General features: G+C 36.0%; 1 protein-coding gene across 3 annotated transcripts in view; it reads right to left on the reverse strand.

The window, feature by feature from the left end:
- TFEC (transcription factor EC) overlaps positions 1 to 22,961 on the reverse strand; it is a 42,081-nt gene that overhangs the window by 8,750 nt on the left and 10,370 nt on the right. The window contains exons 1-4 of one of the 3 annotated variants that reach the window (XM_064656029.1): positions 22,345 to 22,564; positions 9,660 to 9,774; positions 8,725 to 8,781; positions 4,620 to 4,695 (exon numbers count right to left, since the gene is read on the reverse strand). In XM_064656029.1, coding sequence (XP_064512099.1) covers positions 4,620 to 4,695; positions 8,725 to 8,781; positions 9,660 to 9,774; positions 22,345 to 22,407 — 311 coding nt within the window. In that variant the 5' untranslated portion in view covers positions 22,408 to 22,564. Of the gene's footprint in view, positions 1 to 4,619; positions 4,696 to 8,724; positions 8,782 to 9,659; positions 9,775 to 22,344; positions 22,565 to 22,961 lie in introns of those variants that run through there. The other 2 variants (XM_064656030.1, XM_064656031.1) reach the window with 2 other exon arrangements.

Raw genomic sequence — 22,961 nt, forward strand, 5'->3', positions numbered from 1 at the left:
ATGCATCCAGCAGGTAGGCAAGCAGATTCATCTATGATGGGAAATAAAAACAACCTAGTATTTGAAAAGGGATTATCTCAAAGCACAAAAAGTGCATAAGAAGAATTCAGGAATTCTGTGATCGGTTATTAGGTTTCTGTTATTTCTCTGAAAACAATGCTTTCTAAATTGGGTGCAAATGAAGAAAGCTATCCGAAAAATTATAAAAGGGGCATTAGGAAATTATGGGGTTTGCTTCTAGAGATTTATATATTGTGCTTATATATAATAGAGATAAAAATTGAAATGAAAAGGCTTACAAACCCATTTGAGAACCTTTAAAATCTAAACAATCATTGGCAGTTGTTACTCATTTAACTGGAAACCACTTTATAAAAACAGAAAAAATAAAAAGATACTTGCATTCTTAACTGGTTTGAATCTACAAAGTAAGATATAGATCTACTGAGTCTTGGAGACGGCAGGAATTTTTTTTCATTTTACTCTTTCACTGTCTATTAATTCCTTTCTTGTTTGGTTTTCTTTTTTTGGGGGGGTGGATTTTTTTTATGGGGTTGTGTGTGTTGTTTTATTTGCTGTTGATTTGTTTTGCTTTGCTTTTGTTTTTCCTAGCCTTCATTTTTATTGAATGCATATAATACTTCGTTCTGTAGATATTGAAACACATGGGAAATTCTACATGTGAATAAAGTCATTTGAAAACAGTAAGAACTTTTGCAGGTCTGGTCATCAGCAATGGCCTCTGCAAAGGAAGATTTCATTTTTGTTTCTGTGTGTGCACGTGGTACAATAATTTGAAATTTTTAGCAAGCTACATGTGTTCTTGAGTTTAACTAACAGAGGTCTACCACACTTCAGAAGATTTGCATGAAAAAGTAAAAAATAAGTAAAAACCCACGTTTTATTGTCTCTGAACCCTGGCTCCTCCTAACTTTAAGATCTGAATCTCTCTAGAAAACTCAAATGCTCAGAACAAAACATGTAACTCTCACCTAGGAGAGTTTCCCATTTTGGAGAAACAAAACACAGACAAGAGATCGATCTTCAACTCATTTCCATTAATTTACTTTGTTAAGTCAAAGGAGCTTCACTAATTTAAAGAAGTTGAACTCCTGTAGGAAGAACCAGAGCATTTGGTCATCTAAGATTAGAACTAATTAACAAAAACACCATTTGTGAGAGTGTGATAGTCACAGGGTTTGCCAGGCACAGGACAGTTACTAATAACAAAGACATTTGCAAAGTTGAAAACATGTTTGCAGACCATTTCTTTCCCTGTTTCTTGAGAAATTTACGGTAGCGTGTGCTTCCTCAAAGAAATACTTCGAAGGACTTTGTACTTGTTTTGATGACTTGCACAATTGCAAAGTGTATTCTGAAAAAGGCAGTAAGTTTCCACTTTGTAATAGCAGGAGCATACATAAGCTTTTCCTGTACAAGAAATGTGGCTGTGCTGGCTACTGGAGCACCCAGAGAGCAGAGAGAAGGTCAGGCTCAGGCAGATGCAGAGAGAAGAGAGGAGAGAGTGAGAGCAAACCACTGCTTATGCCCAAATCCTCAGTGGTTTTCCTAACAGCCTAGGTCTGTAAAATGACTAGAATTCTTGAAGAAGGGGGTTTTTTTCTTCTTTGGCTTTCTGATAATTGAAGTCTGTCTACCATAAAACCATTCTTGTGTAGGCACTTTCAGACTCCATCACAGTGTGAAGTCCTGTTAACCACCTAAAAGGTGGATTCCGAAAGGCTGAACACAAATGGAAAAGTGAGTATATTAAAGGAGTATTTTATGAGCTTTCCAACAAAATATGACTATTTCTGGCATTTTTAAAAGTCTATTTTTGAATTATTCTGTATAACTGATTTGCATTTCTGAATCATCTAGCACTTGGATATCTAAGCATTGAAGATTAAACAAAAGAGTCAAAGTTCTTTTTAACTCATACTTATGTCCATTTTCTAATGCTGATGAAGTGAACTTAAAATACCCATTCATTTAAGCAATGTAATCCACACTTTTATTGTTAAATTAAAAAAAAAAAAAAGAAAAAGTGAAAAGGATAGGGGTTTAAGCCAGTCAAAAGAAAGTCCCTGCAGAAGCTCTACAGGAGCCAAACAAGTTCACTATATAACTAACAAAACAAAAGCGAAATAAAAACCCCACACAGCACTTCTAAGAAATATAAATCATAAAAGGTTTCCAAATGGCATAAAAAAATGTCCTTTTCTGTTCCTGACTCTGAATGTAATCTTCTTGAAGCAAGCCATCTGGGACAGGCATGCTAACCACAATGGCTTACTTATAGCAATATTTGCTCTTCAATGCAAAGGCTGATTTTTCTCACTGTCATTAGTCTAAGCATCAGTTAGGCTTCTCCTTATACAGCTAAGTTTCCACTATAGAAGAATTTTCTAAAATCAATGAGTGAAAATGCTATATGTGATAAAATGCTACAGATGAAGTATTGTAAGACATGATAAATCTCTTTCTTTCAAAGAAGAGGGGGAGATTGGGGGCACAGTAAGGTGTTATGAAGGGAAAAGCAAGAACTGAAAGAGAGGGTAAGGACATTGAGTTATGATTTGGCAACACAGGACCAAACCCAAAGGAAATAATAGTAATTTTAATCTGCTTAGCCAACAAAACAACATGCTCAAATTATATATTTCCATCTAAAAATACAAATACAAAAAAAGTGTTTTACACTTTGGATTAATTTATCCTGGCACCAAGCTATAGTAAAGTTATGTTGCAAGCTAGTGTTTCAAAAGCCCTGCACTTTTTGATGCCTTTCTTTTCTTAACACCAACTTGAAAACTTTTAAATAGGCTTACTTTCAAAAGGGGTACTGATTACCAGCCTTTTGAAGACAGCAGTCTTCAGAATGTGAGATACTTAAGTTTACCTTGTGTTTTTGTAAACATAAACCACTCTGGGTCTGTCACACTGTTGAACTCAGTCATGGGTTTGCAGATTAAAACAAGATAAGGCAATGACTGCAGAATCTATACCTGAGACTTTTTCATCAGGCAGCACCACCAGAATCTGTGGGTAAAGTCCACCATCCACTTGCTGGAGCAAAACCGCAGGCCCAGATAATTCATTTTAAGAACAGCCTAAGTGATTGTTCTTGGTATTAATGTTTCGATTAAGTTCACAAACTAAACCTTAATCCAGAACAAAACATGTAACTGAAACACCTCTGTAGGCAACCAAAAATCACAACTGGAATTTGTACCTCATGCTCATCTCTAATTGCAGTGTAACTGCCTTCTGTTATTGCTTTATAGCTGCAAACCAACAGTGCCATCCGCTGTTTATCTGAGAAATCTTTCAATTATTTGCCCAAATAGTATTGATACCAAAAGATGCATCAGCAAAATTAAAATTCTTCTACCAATCTGTGCTTGCAATAGAGCCCAAACTTTTTTTAGGTACTTAAAGCCCTTTTTATTTTAACTCAGCTGTAATACCTAATTCTATATTAATAACAAAAACATGCCCATTTATCTAATCTCAGGTGAATGCTATAGAAGGAGCCAGGTTGGTGAATTCTCTAAAATGGATGCAGTATGTTAACTTTCTCCCTGGTGATTTCACTCCAAGTGAAGCCAATCTTGCACTTTTGTAAGTCTCACATAGCTTTATATTGTTCCAGAAATCCTTAATAGAAACAAAAGTTTCTTAGTGCTAAGGAAAGAAAAGGCTGAAACAGATGTTTTCATTTGAAGTATCACGCAGGTCTGTATTGACATGTAAATGATAAAGACAAAATCTGTATAATCAATTTTATGCAAGTCACAATCATGGTAGTACGTGGTCTTAAGTCTTCCCCGAGTGACGTGAGAAATCTAAGGCTAAAGTTCAACTTTAAATATCACACTGAACTGTTATTGCTAATCCTGTGGTGGGCTTTCCTACAAGACAACCTTTTTCATATTGATGACAAATATAAGCTTTAAGGGAATGCAGGTAGTGGTCAAGCAATATGCATTTTGTGTTACTGTAAGTGTATGCATTAGTATAATATGATATTATTATAGCAATTGTATCAATTATTACTTTAATCCTTGCATTTTAGGACAGGTGTTTTCCCTGCACTGAGTGCAGGACTTTTGAAAAATGCTCAGTCTACAGACTCTTGTACTGATTTTTTTTGCCTTAGTCAAAGGGCAGACAGTGACAACGTGAATTTTGAGTTATCCCACTAGAGGGCCATAGCAAGGGCTGAAAGCATCACTCCTTCCTTCTCCAGAGACACCACACAATTGAGCCCAGGGACAGAGAGATGGACTTTCTGCTGTTTGGCTTATCTTTTTTTTTCTTTTCTATTTTTGGTTTTGTTTGGCTTTAATTTGTTTGCTTGTTTTTCCTTGATGTGGCAGTCACTCTTAAACACCCTGGAATTTTTTTCATTTTATTATCATTTCAGATGAGTTTTTCCAACAGGCACCAAAAATCTGTTAAAGGCTTGTTACTTTAACAGCCTGATCTGAGCCAGTGACCTGGCATGGAAGATTTTGTATCCCATTACTCAATCCTATATCCAGTATATACTACTGTCTCTTTTATTCTTGTATTTAAACTATAAATGTTATTTTAGGAAAGACTGTTGAACTCACGGATCATTGGACTTGGGGATGAGGGTGCCAAGCTCCTTGATTCGGTAGTTAATATTATACCTTCTTCTTCTCTCAACTGTTAAAAAGAAACAGTTACTATATTTATAGTGAGATATTCTTGGTGAAATTCAACATAGAACATTTTAATTAGTTATAAACAAGTCAGTCAGTTGATGGACAGAAAATTTCTTCCTCAAATAGCAGTCCCAACATGAGCTCCTACCTGTCTCTGACTTATTCTCAGGACAAACTGCGTGATTAGTACCATCTGTATCTTACCTTACCTATCAGTTTTTTCCTCCATTAGCCACTAGACTTCTAGAGAATTAAATAGTCGCATATTGTCTAAATGTGAGCTAACACTTCTTTTTCCTAATGTTTCTGTAGCCTTTCTCCACCATGCTTGTACAGAACAGAGATTTCAGTTTGGCAGTTTTGCTGGTGACTTCAACAGGGTCACAAGACAACTCATCTAGCAATTCATAGTTTGGCAGAACTCATGTTACAGATCACAGGTAAGAGCTCCACTATCCCTTATTTACAGTTGCCAGCATTTCAAACCAGAAAGAGGACATAACTGCAACCATATCTCCTCACTGAAACAGAGAAAGATTGTGTTCCAGAAACACTTCATCCCCAGCACATCTCTTTCCTTTGGGTATGGAAAGCACAAGCATGTTTACAATAACTTTTAAAACACACAGAAAATGAATAAAAACACAGTTTAAATAATAAAAATATATTTTATGGATTTAAATTTATGCTTCTTCTAAGACAAGCTATGTAGGGTATCTCAATTTACTTTGTAGTTTAGTTAGAAAGAGAAAAACAGAAGATAAGCTTCTTAAAATTATGTCTGACTCTCTGTGCTCTCAGTTCACTTTACCAGCATTGTACTGGTATCCAGGCTGGAGTATGTGACCTTGAGAAACTTAACATTTTCTAATGTATAGGTCCAAAGGACATCTCAACACTTTGGGGGATTACTTGTATATAATTGTGACATGGAAAGTATATTCAGTGAGAATATAGTCCCGTTGGGGTACTGCTGGCTGTCAAAGACCAGCAGTCTCTACTGACGTGAACTCGCACTTTTGTCCCTTCCCACCACTTTAACTCAATCCAAATCTCACTGAATGAGCAGGATTCAGTTTTGGTCCATCACTAACATCACATTGAGCTGCTCCTTTCATCCTTTTCATCTTGGAAGACCTTACCTTGGGCTCAATATGCTAGTGCCACTGTACTCTGTCAGACCAGCCCTGTCCAGCTTAGAACATGGGCAAAACAGATCAGTGCTCCACATATGGAGATGTTCACTTAAAATTTAATGTCCTAATTTTAAATATAAATATGAAAAGCCCAGTAGAGCTAAAGTATACGTGTTCAGCCAAAGGCATCCTAGCTGGTCTTTCAAGGCTGACTTCAGTCTTCTCACGGTCACATGAGCATGTTGCTTTCAGTCTCAGACCCACCACTTAGATCACTTTTAGTCCTTTACTTCTTCCAGTACATAAAAGTGTTTTCTTCCTGTCTCTGTGAGGCTCTTAGATTTGTGCAGCAGTCAGTTGTTTCCTCCCTAGCTGATTACAGCTCCAGGAACTCCCTGAGTGTTGTTATTTATTCTGATGAAGTGTTCTACCTTGGTGGGATGTATTATTTTGTCTTGATCTCTCTAGAAATAGGAATTTCACTCAGCAAATTAAAGCATCTCAGGTTTTGCAGTCATGATTCACACGTGCAGAAGACAGGTAATATAATCCTCCTGAGTGTACTGCTAAGTGAACTCTTGTATCCCATTGGCATGAATGTGCTGGATCTTGTAGGAGAGCAGAGTGTACAAAAGCACATAGCAACTGAAAAAATTAAAATATATATTTCAGTTATGTTGGCAAAATAATGGCAGGGCAAACAGAGTTAAAGAATGTGCCTTAGCTATAAAGTCCTATGGCATAATAGCTGTTGTTTCATTAATATTTACAATGTGGAAAAGCTCTGCAAGATACTCATCAAAAAATGGTCAACTAAACATTGGCTAAAAACAAGGTAAAAAAAAAATTGTCTTTACAAGTGGACACCTACAGAATTCTTTTTATTTCTATTCTTTTTTATGTTTTCCTGAAAAGAAACTTTCAGTGGTTGTGCTAACGAGTTAGGGGGAAATTTTGAAGCTTGGAAACATGTTTCAATAGAGTTTTCCTGATATATGTCTGCTAGAGTTCCAGTGATATCCTGAGTTATCAATAATATTTCAAATGTCAAAATTATACATAAACCAAACCAGAAAATGATTTTTCAAACTACATGGACAGGATGACAATAAAACATTCTTTACTTGGAAGAAAAAAAAAAAAAGGAAATGTTTTCTAATGGTTTAAACTCTTGCTGTTATATGACGTGGTTCAATTTCCTAAATCTAAATCCCTTCTCATGGTTTCATTGAGGATATAACCTTTCAACAGGAAATTTTTTGTAGTTCCTTTGTTCTCCTTGGTATGAGAATGTACAAGAACATTTTTGCAAAATGTGGACTTAAATTCAACCTGAATATTGAATGTTTGTATAGTTCCAATCAAGTTCCACAAACAGATTTTTCAGATCATGTCTAAGAAACCTGGTCCTTATAAAAGAGTAAATTACACTAATAAAGCCTTTATATGCAACACATTATAATGTCCAAGCCATTAGATAGTACAGCTATCTCCAGAGAGACTTTGAGCTCTGAAGTGTATGACTGGAGCTCTGAAGTGTATGACTGTCTTTCCCCTTGTAGTTCCAGACAACTTCTACCCACCACCTTTCCTAGACCAGCAAAAACTCCCCATTCCTGCCCAAACAAGACAGAGAGCAGCTGCATTAGCATTTCAGAGATTACGTGCTAGCAACAGTTCTAACAATTTACATGGTCTGTCTGTAGCACACAAAAAAATTACAGACAGACATAAGGATACCTTCCAGAAATTTTAAGTAGCAGAAAGTTGTCCACAGTGGTTGCTAGTACATTATGCCAGTGGATGTGCACTTTTAGGTATGTAATTTCATGCAAGTAAAGCCTCTAAGATTACTGGAATGGCCAGAGAACTAAGATATAAATAGAAGAATAAAGATATAAATAGTGGTTATTAAGTAATTACTAATTTGGGTTTAAATTCATAGAATCATAGAATATCTTGAGTGGGAAGTGATTCAAAAGGATCATCAAATGCAACTCCTATAATATTTCTGCTGGAAAAAGTGGAAAGGAGAACTGGGAAATGTAACTGCTTTATTCAACAGAAATTTCCAAATTTCCAAAAAGAATCCTTCAGGCTTTTTGTTTCAAATTATCCTTTAGAGGGAAAAGTTGCCTAACTTTATAGGCAATCTTCTCTCAATAATAAAACTGATTTTTTTTTCTATTCTGTATAAACTGGTTTTTATTTTTATAAATATTTAGACTCTAAACTATGAATTTCACTATGTTCTAAGAAGACTATTCCTCTAAATCAAAATGCCTAACATCTGTACCTGGATGCACTGCTCTCCACAAAGGAAACAGAAGTGTATCCCAGATCACAGAGGTTACAGGGGTTTTGTGTCAGAGTCAGAACACTGTGAGTCTCACCCAGTCCTGCCCTGATCTCCTTTTGTGACGTACAATTTCCGTAACTTTAAGTGCTTAACAACCATTCGTAATTATCTGATATACTATGCAATTTTTTTTTCCCTCCACATCACCCATCAAGAGATAGAGCCTCTTTTTTGGACATTTCAGTAAATAATGTACGAAGACTTGATGTTCACTGTTGTTTTTCTCATCATCTCCCTCCTTTCTTGTCTGTTTTACACTGTAATTTTTAGAGACAACATCAAGTGTACAGTCATAGGATAAAAACATAATAGCAGGAGATTATATGGAAATAAATAAATTACAATATTCAAAGAATGAAACTAATTTCAGGAAAGAAAGCTCTGTGGTTGGCTGTGTTTGGAGTCTGAGTTCAATTTGATTAGCCTAGTAACATGCTGATCTAGAAGATGAGCAGAGATGGGGTAGCTAATGTCTAATATTTTTGCATTCTCCATACATTCCAATTAATGAGATGGAAGATTAACATATACTTACTGAGATTGTGGTTATCCTTTTTTTGTCTCTCCTTTGCCATTGCTCTTGTATCTGCTTCTGACAGAAAGTAACATTTATTAAAATAGTTCTTAAGATGAAATTTCAGTACTTCTTTCACCTTTCCAAAATGGCCTCTTGTCACAAAGACCAGACTTCCAGTCCTTTTACCTCCAGTCCTTTTACTACATTACTATTATTAAAGCAGATCATAGGCAAATCCATATCCTACCAATACTAAATTTTGCACAAGCTAGCAGGTTGCTTAAGATCTTTTTATTGCACAATATTTTTTATTTAGGAACATAGAAATATCATGGAGGGGTATTTTTCTCCAATTTGCTGTATTTTACATCAAGATAAACTTACAATACACTAATGTGAATATGGATTTTCTATATCCCATAATGCAAGAGTTAATCAGATTTGTAAGATATTGAACAAACTCACTGTTTCCTCTGAGTGACACTAATAAACTGTACATGATTTTTAGCATTCTTTGGATTAATTGAATGCAACTTTTAAAGTTCTTAATCCACTAATATAGATTTACCTTGAATAGACTTATTGTAAAGTTTTAAAAGAATCATTTGTTCTACCCTAGAACAAATTAAAAGGATGATAATTTATTTTTACTCTGGGTCAGGAGCCAACATGTGGAAGAATATACTACGTTTTCTAAATATTAAGGTTTATTAGAAGTATAATGTTCATAAAAAACAGAAGAAAAACCTGGTTTCTGAGCTGCTAAACACAAGAACAGAAAGAAAACATTTCTTCTTGCTCTTTGTTCTTTCTCTTAAACAAAACTACAAAGTGCAAAATTCTCAGGAATTTTATTATGGATATCCTTTTCATGGGTAAGATTTATGCAACTTTTAAGAGACACACTGTCACTTTTGCAATCATAAAATACTAAAATCACAGAGTTCTTTTACCTGTGAGTTCCCTTTTTACTGGTAGATTAGCTGGGCAAGAAGCATTTGTGAGACTCATATTAGCTGGTGCCATTCCCTGGTCACTGTTATATATATCCAAAATGCTGCTAGATAGCTTGAGGAGTACAGAAGGAAAGAAGAATAAGAAAAATAAGATAATATTAAAATATGTTAAAGACTTAAAAGATTTTAAAAAAAATATCCAACATAAATTCAAGGAGCAAACATCTTTGGATGTGAGTCTGGTGCTCTATAGAAGGAGATGTGTATATGTGTCTAAAGAGAAAGTTTACCATTCTGTGGTATTAAGTGAAATTGAAAGCAAAGGGTCACAGCCTGCCACTGATCCACAGGCAGCTTTCTAGGTGTTGTGAGTGGGTTTCAGATGCAGAGTGATGGCAAGATATAGGCTCCCATCTCTACTTTTCAATTGTTTCTATACTATATTCTCTAAAACCATGACTGCACTTCAAACATGAATTAGGTTGAAAGTCAAAATCACCTTGCTGATTTTGACATACTCCTCAGTGATTTTTCACCGCATCACTAAACGCTGAATTAGTACTTCATACTGTGCCTGGTTTAGCAGTATAAAGACTCAGGGACCCAGTTATATGCAATAGTTAAAATTAGAGTAGACAGAACATCGAAGAATATGCTTTAAGGAAAGAAACTGTGCTGTTGTCAGGATAGACCAGATAACCTAATGGTTTTAACATGCATAACATATTCGACCACGTATACCAGTATCCTTATTACCTTCAAAATTCTAATATAACATTATTTAATAAACCCATAGAATGCACCCAAAGAGAAGTAAGGCTAAAGTATGGTTCTACGGATTTCAGATAATTACATAAATATTACCTTTACTTGAATAATTTTACATATATATAATAACTGTAAAATATGTAAAAGTTTAGTAAAGAACAGTTCAGGCTTTGCTCAGTTTCAGTGACCCTATAATTAAGTTTTCAGCATTGATCATTATCTTATATATCTTATTATTTCTGTAAGTTCTTGTGAAAACAACTATATGAAAACATCCAAGTCCAGATTCACAAAAAATTGATTTGTATTCTTCTTGACTTCTATGACAGTAAGAGCAATTTTTTTTTTTATTTTATTTTATCATGCATATAAAATTTGTGATGACATATTTGTTTTCTTTTGTGGCCAACACACATGGACTCAGAAATTGAATTTGGGTCCAGCTGGCCAAGGCAACAGGAAAAAAAAAAGGATTAAAAAGTGGGTGAAAAAAGTGGGTGAAAAAATGTGGGTAAAACTACTGACTTTAGACAGAAAAGCGGGAAAGGAAATTATGAGTTAGTAAAGGAAATAGTTTTTCATAGACAAGCAAACATGTTGTTAACGATATGCCCTACAGCCATGGATCCTAAAACACACCGGAATTTTCCAGGCAGGACACCAAGACACCAACCATAATTATATTGGTAAATAGCTTATTTTATACTGATAATTTATTTTTTTGTAGAGACTGTGAGCTTCACCACAAGTTATTTTGAATGGAGACAATTTCCCAGTTACTTAGTGTGAAATTGTTCTACAGCAGTTCTTCCTGTATTTTTATATTAAATCTGAAATTTTAAATGTTTTAATTTTAAATAATGATTTTATTAAATTAACTAATAACTTTACTAGACCATCTGAGATCCTAGTTTAAATTTCCCCAGTTCTATTTCATGCAGTTAAATGAAGCAATCAGAATTCTTTTTGAATGTACATAAATAGCATGCTATTTTTAAGTAGATGTTTATTACTTAAGAAAACTCATAAGTCTTGAATACCATTAAAAATCACAACACTAAGTCAGTTTTAAAAATCTGCTTACATATTTGACCTCTCAATGAAAATATTTTTCAAAAGAATGTTTGGAATTCAGATGAGTATTACTCAAGAACAAGCAATGTGTAATAGGTAGGATTTGAATGCTAAGAGTATTCACACATTAAGCACCTTTGTTTCATTCCAGAGGGGTAAAGTGACAAGTATTACAGAATTCACTGCAGCTTTACCTTTTCATTTCCTTTGTTCCAGTGATAGGATATCTGTATTACAAGAGTGAACTCATATTAGCTCTAGACACATATTTAGTTACTTCCTACAGTCATGTAAATGAATTTGGCTTATTGAAATTATATGAAAACAGAATGACATAAAAAATTGAGAGTCAATGTGACTACTACACTCATTCCAGTGGACTTCCAATTGGGTTGTTATATGATTTAGGCTACTGTTTTTGTGAAATGCTAGGAAATAGTAACCCCTGAAAATAATATAACCTAATAAATAATCTAACAAATAAGAAATGCATATCTATCGTATTTTGCATATTTCATTTCTAATTTTCAAACTATAATTCACATTTATCCTTGAAAGATAGTTAAATCTCAACAGTCTGTTCACAAAGGTGTGAATTTAAATGACAATGTCCAAATCCAAGATGAAAGGTCATGAAAGGCCTACTTAACTGTTAATGAAAAAAAACAAAACCAACACACCTGAAAGTTCAGAATTATGTGAGCATTCAAAAGAACATGAGGAAATTCAACCTAAAACCACAGGTAGACATTTCAGATGAATTTGATTACACAGTTGATGAAAGCAATTGCATGTAACTGCTGCCATTGTCTGAAGTGATAACAGTTCATATACCCTCTTCCATCAGCAAAACCACTGGGGCAGGGGCTGCAATCAGATATCTGTCCATGGTCTATATCTGACTACTCTAGTGCTTTCATTAAGCAGCAAAAGGCATGAAATATCATAGAATCATAGAATATCCTGATTTGGAACGAACACACATGGATTATCAAAGTCCAGCTCCTGGCCCTGCACAAGACAACCCCAAGAATCACACCATGTGCCCAAAAGTATTGTCCAAATGCTTCTTGAACTCTGTCGGGCTTGGTGCTGTGACAACTTCCCTAGGCAATCTGTTCCAGTGCTCAATCACCCACCACCCTCTGGATGAGGAACCATTTCCTAATATCTAACCTAAACCTTCCCTGACACAGTTTCATGCCATTCCCTCCCTGGTCCTCTTACTGGTCACCAGAGACAAGGGATGAGTGCCTGCCCCTTCACTTCTGCTCATGAGGAAGTTGTAGACTGCAATGAGGTCTGCCCTCAGTCTCTTCTTCAGGCTGAACAAACCAAGTGACCTCAGCTGCTCCCCATATGGCTTCCCCCCAAGATCCTTCACCACCTCTTGGGCCCTCCTTTGGACACATCTTCCCAAAACCACACACAGTATTCAAGGTGAGGCCACACCAGTGCAGAGCGAGGAGGGCAATTACCTCCTTTGACCAGCTGGTGATGCTGTTTCTGATGCATCCCAGGACATGGCTGGCTTTCCTGGCTGTCAGGACACTGCTGACTCATATGCAATTTGCCATCAACCAGGATCCCCAGGATCGTTTCTGCAGCGCTGCTCTCCAGCCTCTCATTCCCCACTCTGTACGTGCATCCCAGGGTTGCTCTGTCTCTGGTGTGGAATCCAGCACTTGTCTTTGTTAAATTTCATACAGTTGGTGATTGTCCAGCCTTCTAATATGTCTAGGTCTCTTTGCAGAGCCTCTCTGCCAAATGTCCCATATCACCTTTGTTTTCTGCAGTGTTTCAGCACTTTTCCCCTCATAATTTCAGAATTTCTGTCAGCCATCAGGAAAACAGAATCATCATTCCATGTGAAGATGATGAAAATGAAGACCAAACCCAAGTCATTCAGCTACTGATGACTAGAGTTCTATTATCTCACTAATTAGAATGATTCACATAAGCATTACTCCGAAAGGAATAGGTAAGAAAGGAGAGACATGGGGCAGTCCTGTCTTTTTTAGTGTTTTGATTGTCTAGAACTGAATAATGGTGATGATAGGCTTGAGTGTTTATGGGTAAGAATCAGGAGGAAGGCCAACAAGCCAGCTATCCAAGTGAGACTGTTATAGACCACCCAAGTAGGATGAAGAGGCAACTGAAATATTCTATAAATAGCTGAGCGAAGTCTTATGATTGCTGGCCCTTGTTCCCATGGGGAACTACAGCTTACCAAATGTCAGCTGGAAATAAAATAGCCAAGAGGAAACAGTCCAGGACATTCCTGGAGCGTGTGAAAGGTAACTTCCTGACACAGCTGGTGATTGAGGCAACTAGGGAAGGTGCCCAATGGACCTGTTTGTGAACAGAGAAGGACTGGTGGATGATGTGACAGCTGGAGGCTGTCTTGGGCACAGTGATCATGAGATGGTAGAGTTTTTGATTCTTGGTGAAGTGAGGAGAGGGGTGAGCAGAATTGGACTTGGACTTCCAGAGGACACACTTCAGCCTGTTTAGGAAGCTGGTTGAGAGAGTTCCTTCGAGGTGGTCCTGAGGGGAAAGGAGTCCAGGAAGATTGGACCAAGAAGGAAATGTTAAAGGTGAAGGAGTAGAGCATCTTCATGTGCGAAAAGATGAGCCAGTGAGGAAGACTGACCAGGCTGAACAGAGAGCTTTGGCTGAAACTCAGTGTATCCTTTGGAAGAAGGGGCAGGCAACTCAGGAGGACAGCAAGGATGTTGTGAGGTTATGCAGGGAGAAAATTAGAAGGGCCAAAACTCAACTAGAAATTAATTGTAAAAGACAATTAAAAGTGTTTCTATAAATATATCAGCAACAAAAGGAGGGTTAAGGAGAATTTCCATGGTTTATTGGATGTGGGAGGAAACACAGTGACAAAGGATGAGGAAAAGACTGAGGTGCTTAATGCCTTTTTTACCTCAGCTGGAAGACAAAGAGCAAAACGAAGACCTCATAATCCAAGGAAAATGGTTATACCACTTAGACACACACAGATTTATGAGGCCGGATGGGATGCACCCAAAGGCACTGAGGAAGCTGGCAGAAGAGCTCACTGAGCTGCTTTCAATCATTTATCAGCAGTTCTGACTAACTGAGGAGATGCCAGTTGACTGTAGGCTAGCAAATGTGACACGCATCTACAAGAAGGGCCAGAAGGAGGATGGAGGAACTACAGGCCTATCATCCTAACCTAAGTGACAGGAAATACCATAGAAAGTTAGTGTCAATTGCACTATCAACTGCCTCTAGAACTCTAGTCATCAGTAGCTGAATGACTTGGGTTTGGGCTTCATTTTCATCATCTTCACATGGAATGATGATTCTGTTTTCCTGATGGCTGACAGAATTTAGTAGAAATCAAGTATATTGTAGTGGGCACTGTGAAGGATAAGTGGATTTATGGATAGGGCCACTGGTGATCTCCCTTTGATACAGTCTTCATTCACAGTTAGTCAGCATGAAAAATGTGCTATGAATTAGCATGCAATGAATAACTCTCAGTGCCAGGATTCAGGATCAGGAGAAGAAACAGAGGATGATTAATCTGACCTGTCTTGGACACTTAGAATGAACTGAATAACCTCTGTTTCTTTTTCTTGACTCAAAAGACAGTCTGGGGTGACTACTGCAGGCTTTCCATGTGTACCTTCTCATGAAACCTCACCGTGCTCCTAGTGTGAAAATTTCCACATAAACTGTTGGTCTAAAAATCATGGAAGAGGAACTTCCTTTAAAGATATTCACATTTCTGATTATCAGGGATTTTTAAAAATAAAGTAAAAAATGTATCAAAGTATTTTGCTGAAACTCTCTACCTGAATTTGCTCTGCATTTATATCAAACGTGGAAAATTCCAAGGAATTTCTTTGCTAGTGTTACTGAACACTGAGAACAGTCTTATAGTAGAAATCAGCCAATTTTGATACAGCATGAGAAAAGACACTATTTTTGTCTGACAAAGCAGGAAGCTCTGTTAGAAATGCAGACATCTGTAATAACTAATTTTTAAATTATGAAATCAAAATATATAGCATAATATATTATAGAAATTGTGGGTCAAAATACATCTAGTTGTTTGGATGTGCACTAAAACTCATACACCATAATTCATTTTTTTTCTTACAGTGTCATTTAAGTGGGGAAAGTTTTTGTAGTATTGAGGCTTCAAATAGCTTTCAGTCTCACATTATGGGATATATCTATATCTATCTGTCTGTATATATGCATACATAATCTCACAAAAATCCAACACAATCTTACTACAAGTACAAATCATTTGCAATGGCACAATTATATGATATGTGTACAGTGATGATCTTACAATAAATTCTATAGCACTGTCAAAACTGATGAATCCCAAAGCACTTTAAAATTCCAACTGATTCTACTGCATCAAAAGCATGTTCTTGCTTTCAGTTTACAGATGTGAAAACAGACATTTGGGTATGAAAATTCATAAATCCCAGGAAATTATCTCGCAGGTGTCATAACCTGTATTGATTCACACCTGTGTTGTTTTGAGAAGTCCTGGTAAGTTACATAATTTCCAAACTTTGAATTCATGATACATATATTTATGTATATGGATCTGAGAATTTAGATGCTAGCAGCTTGTAAGGGATGAGTAGACATATATTAAAAATAACAGAATATAATAAGGCATCTTTCCTACTTCTAAAATACAGCCAGCTTTGGAGAAAAGATCAACTACCTTTAGCACAGCAAATGGTTAAGTGGGAATAACCAGTTACAATGTGGTATAGGAAGAGAATAATACCATATCTAATTAAAACTGCAAGGAGAATTAAAGACTGTAATTAACAAAGTTAGCATTTGGCAAGGACACTGGGGTTAACATTCTTCCTTTTGTATAAAGTGTCATGGGATCTTCAATTCCTGTGTGCAAAGACTGGAACATGAGAATTTCCATTTATGGGGCTCAGTCCTGAAAGATGCTCAATTTTGAAGCTTAGACCAATTATAAAAGCAAACTTCAGCTGCAGTACCTGAGTGAGTACACCTCACAAGAGCCTGTGACCTTGTGCTTGCTGGCAGTGTTCAAGGCAAGTACTATGAAGGTCTAGTTGAAAGAAGGTTGTTACATTCAATACTTGGGTCTGAACTGCTATGCAGGCAGGAAAGTATAGCAAATACTAAGGGTTTGTTAGTATGGATAATTACCAATGGACAGCTGTGATCACAGTATGCAGTCTCTAATACCAAGTTTTGGGGGTTTTTCTTTGAAGGAAACCATTACTAAGATATGAAAGATACTACCTTATTAAGGGAAATAATGTAGTGTTCCAAATCCCATAGCATGATAGCTGTTGGTAAACATCATGTTATTTCAAGGAAGATTTAAGCCATTTCCATACCTTCCAAGAGAAGGATTCTAAATGTGATGATAAGAACTATGGATACAAGTTGTCTGTGCCTGTTCATCTGTACCCCCTAGAGCTCTATGTTTCAACAGTGTTCACTTGCATGATCACATATTATTTAAGTATTTTTCCGTTTTGGCTTTACATGATGTGTTTGCCTCACGCTAACATTCAAGTCTGTAAGGATCATAGCTCTATCAGAATCAGTGTGGCACAGATAGAGAATATCAGTCCAACCCTTTTCCAGAGTCAGTTAGACTTTTCTTAATTTAAAAACTCTGTTGAATGTGGTAATGCCCAGTCTGGACTAGAAAATATTTCATGGATATTGGGTTCATTTAATGTGTTATCACATAATCTATTTCATAAGACAATAATGTTCTAAGATCAATTAGGTTTTACATCTCAAATATTTTTAATTTGAGTATGTTACAAAAGTTGAATGATTGGAAATTATTGTCAGAAAGCTTTCCCTTTATTTCCATTTCCAGACAAATTTTGTTTTGGTTTTGTGTTCCTTTAAGACATATAATTCATTGTTCAACATCCTCATGTGACTACTGTGAGTAGCTCCCTTAAGAGCTCCCTTAAGAGTTTGCTTTGCTAAATAAAACAGGTCATGCTCCTTTAGACAGAATTCCCATGATATTATATGTACTAACAAGTCTCTCTCTACCTTTCCTGCTTTGAATTAGTTTTTCTGAAGGGTGGACACCTTTATCTGTCTAGAGCATTCCAGAAGTTTTGTGCTCAGTGAATCCCACAGTGAATATTTCCTTATGTCTCTTGGAAATATATTTCATGATGGATACTAAGATCATATTTATCTGTGTTTTGCACTCCCATCATTTTGATGGCTTACAGTTATCCTCTGGGCAACTAATATAACCAGATCTTTTTCTGTCATCTCCAGTTAATGAGCTCTCAGCTTACTGCAGACATTCCTGTTATTAGTATTTGAATAAATGACCTTGCACTCAATACTATTACACTCCTTCCATTTAGACCATTCTGTCATCACAGTCTTATATTCTTATATAATTCTTCCTCTATGTTATCCTTATCCTCCTTTGTATTGGCAGTACTTCCTACTTTTGCTACCTCAGTGAATTTCATCAGCATAAATGTATTTTTATATCACTAGTAAAAATATTAAATAAACTGAGGCCGACGATTGATTGTTGGTGCACTTCATTAATATCTTTTATTTGCAGAAAAAAATCTTTATAATCTCTTTATCTTGCTCCTTAACCTAAAAACAATTCTGTTAGGTTACTTTTTAGATAATCTGTATTGAATTTTACTAATATGCATTCATACAAGAAGGTTACAATCAACAAACCTTGGATATGCAGGACTAACAAGAAAGACTAATTCCAGTAGGAAACAGCTCTCCATACATCCAAAGGATGCCAGTAATCAAGGATGATGGAGGGTGTACATTTTTAAAGAGCAGACACCACATATTTCCTAGTTGTCAAAAATGGCTAAACTCTAGGATAGCAAGAGCTTTTCACCAAAGGTATCTGGACTGTCCTAACAGGTCAAAACAGTTCATCAGCTAGCCTGCTTTCCCTTGAGGAACCTGCGAACATACAGCAGAATGGACTGTCCAATTAGTGGAGGCTTATTTCCTCTTCCATTTCTCCCAGAGCCTTACTTCTTCACAGTTCCACTCAAAAGCCCACGTGTAAGATCAGAAGGGTCAAGATGTGCCAGCTACAGAGGTAAGGACCAGACTGTCTCTATCAGAGGTCTTCATTCTGCCCAGGTCAGAAGTGTCCATGAAAAAAAGCAAGTGGGAAGCATATTGCAGAAATAGTCCTGCAGAAACTTCCTTTGCTACTCTCTTTTCCAGTCCTAATAACTGTAGACACACAACCTACAATGTGTGCCTGCATGCCTATGTTTCCTGCAGTAAGAGAGGTATGGCACGCATCCACAGCAGCTGCAGTGCAGTACAGACCATTCTGAGGATCATTGACCCTATTACACGTGATCAGATTGCCTGTACTGCACCAGCAGACTCAGCAAACTCAAGTAACAGTGAACCACAACACATGCTGCTTTACTTGTCACAAGTTGAGACTATGCAGCTGCCTACTCTGAAAGGCTGAGTACTGCATTTGCAGGAGAAAATTTCTTTCTGTGCTAGATAAAAATTGGTACTTGCTCAGACTGCATCTAAAACAAAAGATTAGTGCAATACTTCATCATTTCCCACCCCTAAATACATCCCAACTTCAATCATGTTTTCATGAGCTTAGTTGATAGCATCACTTCCAAGAACGGTTTTGTAAAATGAGGCTGCTTCCTCTTCTTAGCCCCAAAAATATGTTAGCACCCATCTATTTCAATGTGGTTCTTTCTCATTCATTAAAAAAAAAAAAAAAAAGGATTTTGTAAAATTTTTATATTCTTATCCCATATATGCATCCCAAATATAAAAATCTAAACTTGGAATAGTGTCCACAGTTCATTTTACGCATCGAGTAAAAGTTTGTTCAGTATTTGTGTTACTGGGGTACAAAACATAAGAACACAGTTAATTGCTTGTCATGGCTTTACTATTTATTCATGACAGGTAAACAAAACATTTTCTTGTTTTTCAAGTTCACAGATTGACATCAAAATGTGCACTGAATTTGACCAAATAGTGGTTGATCAATAAGTGTATATTAATCCATCCATCAAAAATCCATTTTCTAAATAGCAAGATATGGTATAGAGGGTGTTTCCAAGTTTAAACAGTAGGAAAACTGGGGTAATTCTTGTATCTTTAATGTGTTCTAGTTAATTGTGATTTTCATCTTTTCAAAGATATTGCAGACAGGATGTGTAAACTTGTGAGTCAATGCAAGTCCTGTGCTGAGAAGACTAGGGTTCAGCCTCTGGCTTTCTTTTTCAGTTGCTGTGCTACTTGAAGAAAGCTGAACATAAGCTCTGTTATCCTTTCTATTTGCAAAGATTTGTTTACACTCTCAGTTGCCAAAGAAGTTGTAGTACACTGGTTTTGAGGTCTAGAACAAGAAGATATCATTCACAGCTAAATGTTTTAGGTCCTTTTGTAATTGCAATACAAAATACTTATATTTGAGAATATATGGGTTTCAGCAACAAATACTCAAATGTTCTAGTTTCTCTTTTTATTATCTAAGGAGAACAGCAGAAAATTCTAGCCTTCTCAGGCTTGTTTTCATTTGAATAAATTGTATCTTCTTCTATATTTATTTTTAACATGGTTCATAATTACAGACTCCTCAACCAGGGACTTAATGTTCAGATATATTATATTACATATTATATATTATGCATGAAAACTGGTTCATTTTTTATCTTCAAATAATGATCATCAAGCTGGTTCATTATTCATCAGAGAAAAATGAACTCTGTTCATATTCCCAGTCACAGTACCTTCCTGCCCTGATCATATACATAGAAGTCCATTGTCTAGATAAATGTCTGATCAAATATGACCACGCAAAGGAATTTTCTGGAGAATCAACCCTTTGCAGGAGATATCTGCTCTTTCAATTATTATCTCTTAATTGTATGTTTTTAGATATTCTTGGCATTTCTGATTATAAAATTAGCATAACACACAGTCCAGAAGTAAAGTGATGCTCTGATTATGTCATCATCCAACTTCCAGCTGGAAATGGGAGTACTGCCCACTAACCCCCAGGTTCTGAAACCTAAAGATGACAATTAAATGACAGATCTGTTACCTGTTTTATTAAGATTGTTTCGCTAGTAACACCACCTAATGTACTAATTCCTGGTTCCAACTGACTTCAATTTTGCTGGATACCATACATAAATGCATATACCAAATCATTCAAATTCTTCCTCTAAAAACAATGACCTAAGATAAGCACGAAAATTCAAAAAAAAATGAAAAATTGAGGCTGAGGAAGAAGTGAAAAAGAGATTTTTTTTCAGAATTAGAATATGAGGCATTTGCTCATATATATATACGTGTGTGTGTGTTAATATCTCTATTGCCAGTATTTATATTATATATATATATGCTTTATATTATATTATTAGACTTATCATCTAAATATCTGAATATATTACAGTAAGGTATTTACTGATTTCAATGACCTAGTGTGTTCACACGGATGTACCATGCAGAGTGCAATTTTGATTGAAACTCCTTGGTGTAGTGGTCGATTTCAGATATATTCACAAATGCTTATTTCTAGTATAAATATAATAGTCAAATACTTCATAAACTACTGCACACATATATTAAAGGTCGTAGAAGGCCTAGGCAGATAGAGAAGGAAGTGCTAAGAAAACCTATTGTATTTTTCAGAAGTTTGCTTCTCAAAATGGACTTCAAAAAATCTGGATTTTTCTGCAAGTTAGCTTTATCTTGCAGTAAAAAGCTTGATTGCACTTGGAGAACAAAATGGCCATTGTTGTTGCCTCTGAGTATTCAGTCTTTTATTCAACCTATATAAATCATTGACAGAAATTCATAAAGTTTATTTCCAGAAGTGATTGTAACCTATACACCGAGGACCCCAATGAGCTTAATGTAGCCTTCTTTATTCCCTGTTGTCTCCTAGGGACTTCAAGTCTTGCATTGCTGTATGCAGACAACAGTATGAGACATGCAGCAGAGGCTTTGGGATATGACAGAGTCTGCTTGGTGGCCCCAAACAGCAGGAATTTGCTTAGAATTAGTAAGGTATGAATATTAGGAGAATTAGAAATTTGTTTTAACTATCCTTTTCACTTACCTCTGTCCAATAAACATTAAGGTCTGAGATAAAGACCATGTTTACAAGAGATACTTGTGTACAAACAACTGTATATTTTAGAATAATACTTTCATTTCTGTCTATTTACCTTTTAAAAAGAGAAAACCAAAGAGGAATTTCCCCTTCAGTTCAGAGTTATGGAGTCTTGTCTCCCTTTAGCCAGAGACTTCTACCCCCAAAATAGAGAAGGGTTAGTAGACACTGGCCATGTTAGAGTGTTAGAGAGAGAGATTAACTATTTGGGCATTTTGCATAGCTGTTGAGCGCTGCAGCTATGTAAAAGTGGACCACAGTTCTTCTCCTGACCCAAAGAAATGTATGCTGTGTGCTATGAATACCTTTTCTACACCATAAGGTAAATTTCAAACACTCATACCTAATCTATTTGGAGTATTTAGAGCAGGCATGAGAGCTGTACACTGCCCATTTCAGCCTCAAACTACTAAATTGTGTGAAATATCAAAAGAAAACCTTTATCTGACATTCATATGACATTCAAAACTGCAGAGGCAGTGTTAACAAAAGACACCTCCAGTTGCAGGAAACTAGCCTGAATTCTCCATTTGTGCCTTTTATTGTTAGTTTTTGCAACTGAAGCAACTGAAAGACACAATTTCCTAACTAGCATCTTTATAGTATTGAAGAAAGACAAACAAAATATTTGCTCACCAGTTTTATTTTTGAGGAGTCTATTATTTCCTCAATAGCTACTGACTGTTCCTTCTCCTTCATTTTTCTTTTTCATTAAACTTGGAAATGATGCCAGAGAGTGCTAGAAAGAAGTTTATATATGTAGGTGAACTTTGATGCTTCCTTGGACTTTAAGACTAATCTAGTGTAGAATGTGACTGACAAAGCATTTTCATGGATGTTATGCAGCCTTTTCAAGTTACCCAACCTAAGCAAACGAGGTTGTTAATGTTTACTCTGGCCCTTTCTCTATAATGGTTTTGAACTTTAGCAGATGTTATCAACTTATAAAGTTTGCCAAATGACTTCAGTATTCACTAAATAAAATATACTTATGATTATGCAGCAGGGGACTGCCTTGATCAGCAATACTATATGCACCTCTAAAGCAAAGCCAGGTTTACTTCATGATTGAATAATCACAGCAATTATTGAATAAAATACTTTAGAGCATTCCTACTTGGATTTCTTCTTTCTGTATGATTTCTGAGAATAGGAGAGACAGCAATTTTTGTAATCCATCCAGATGGTAACCATCAGTATTTGACAAATAATTAATACAAATACAAATTATTAATGTCATGATGAGAAACTGT

The sequence above is a fragment of the Pseudopipra pipra genome, chromosome 5, assembly GCF_036250125.1.
Source record: "Pseudopipra pipra isolate bDixPip1 chromosome 5, bDixPip1.hap1, whole genome shotgun sequence".
In the NCBI taxonomy this organism is placed as follows: Eukaryota; Metazoa; Chordata; class Aves; order Passeriformes; family Pipridae; genus Pseudopipra; species Pseudopipra pipra.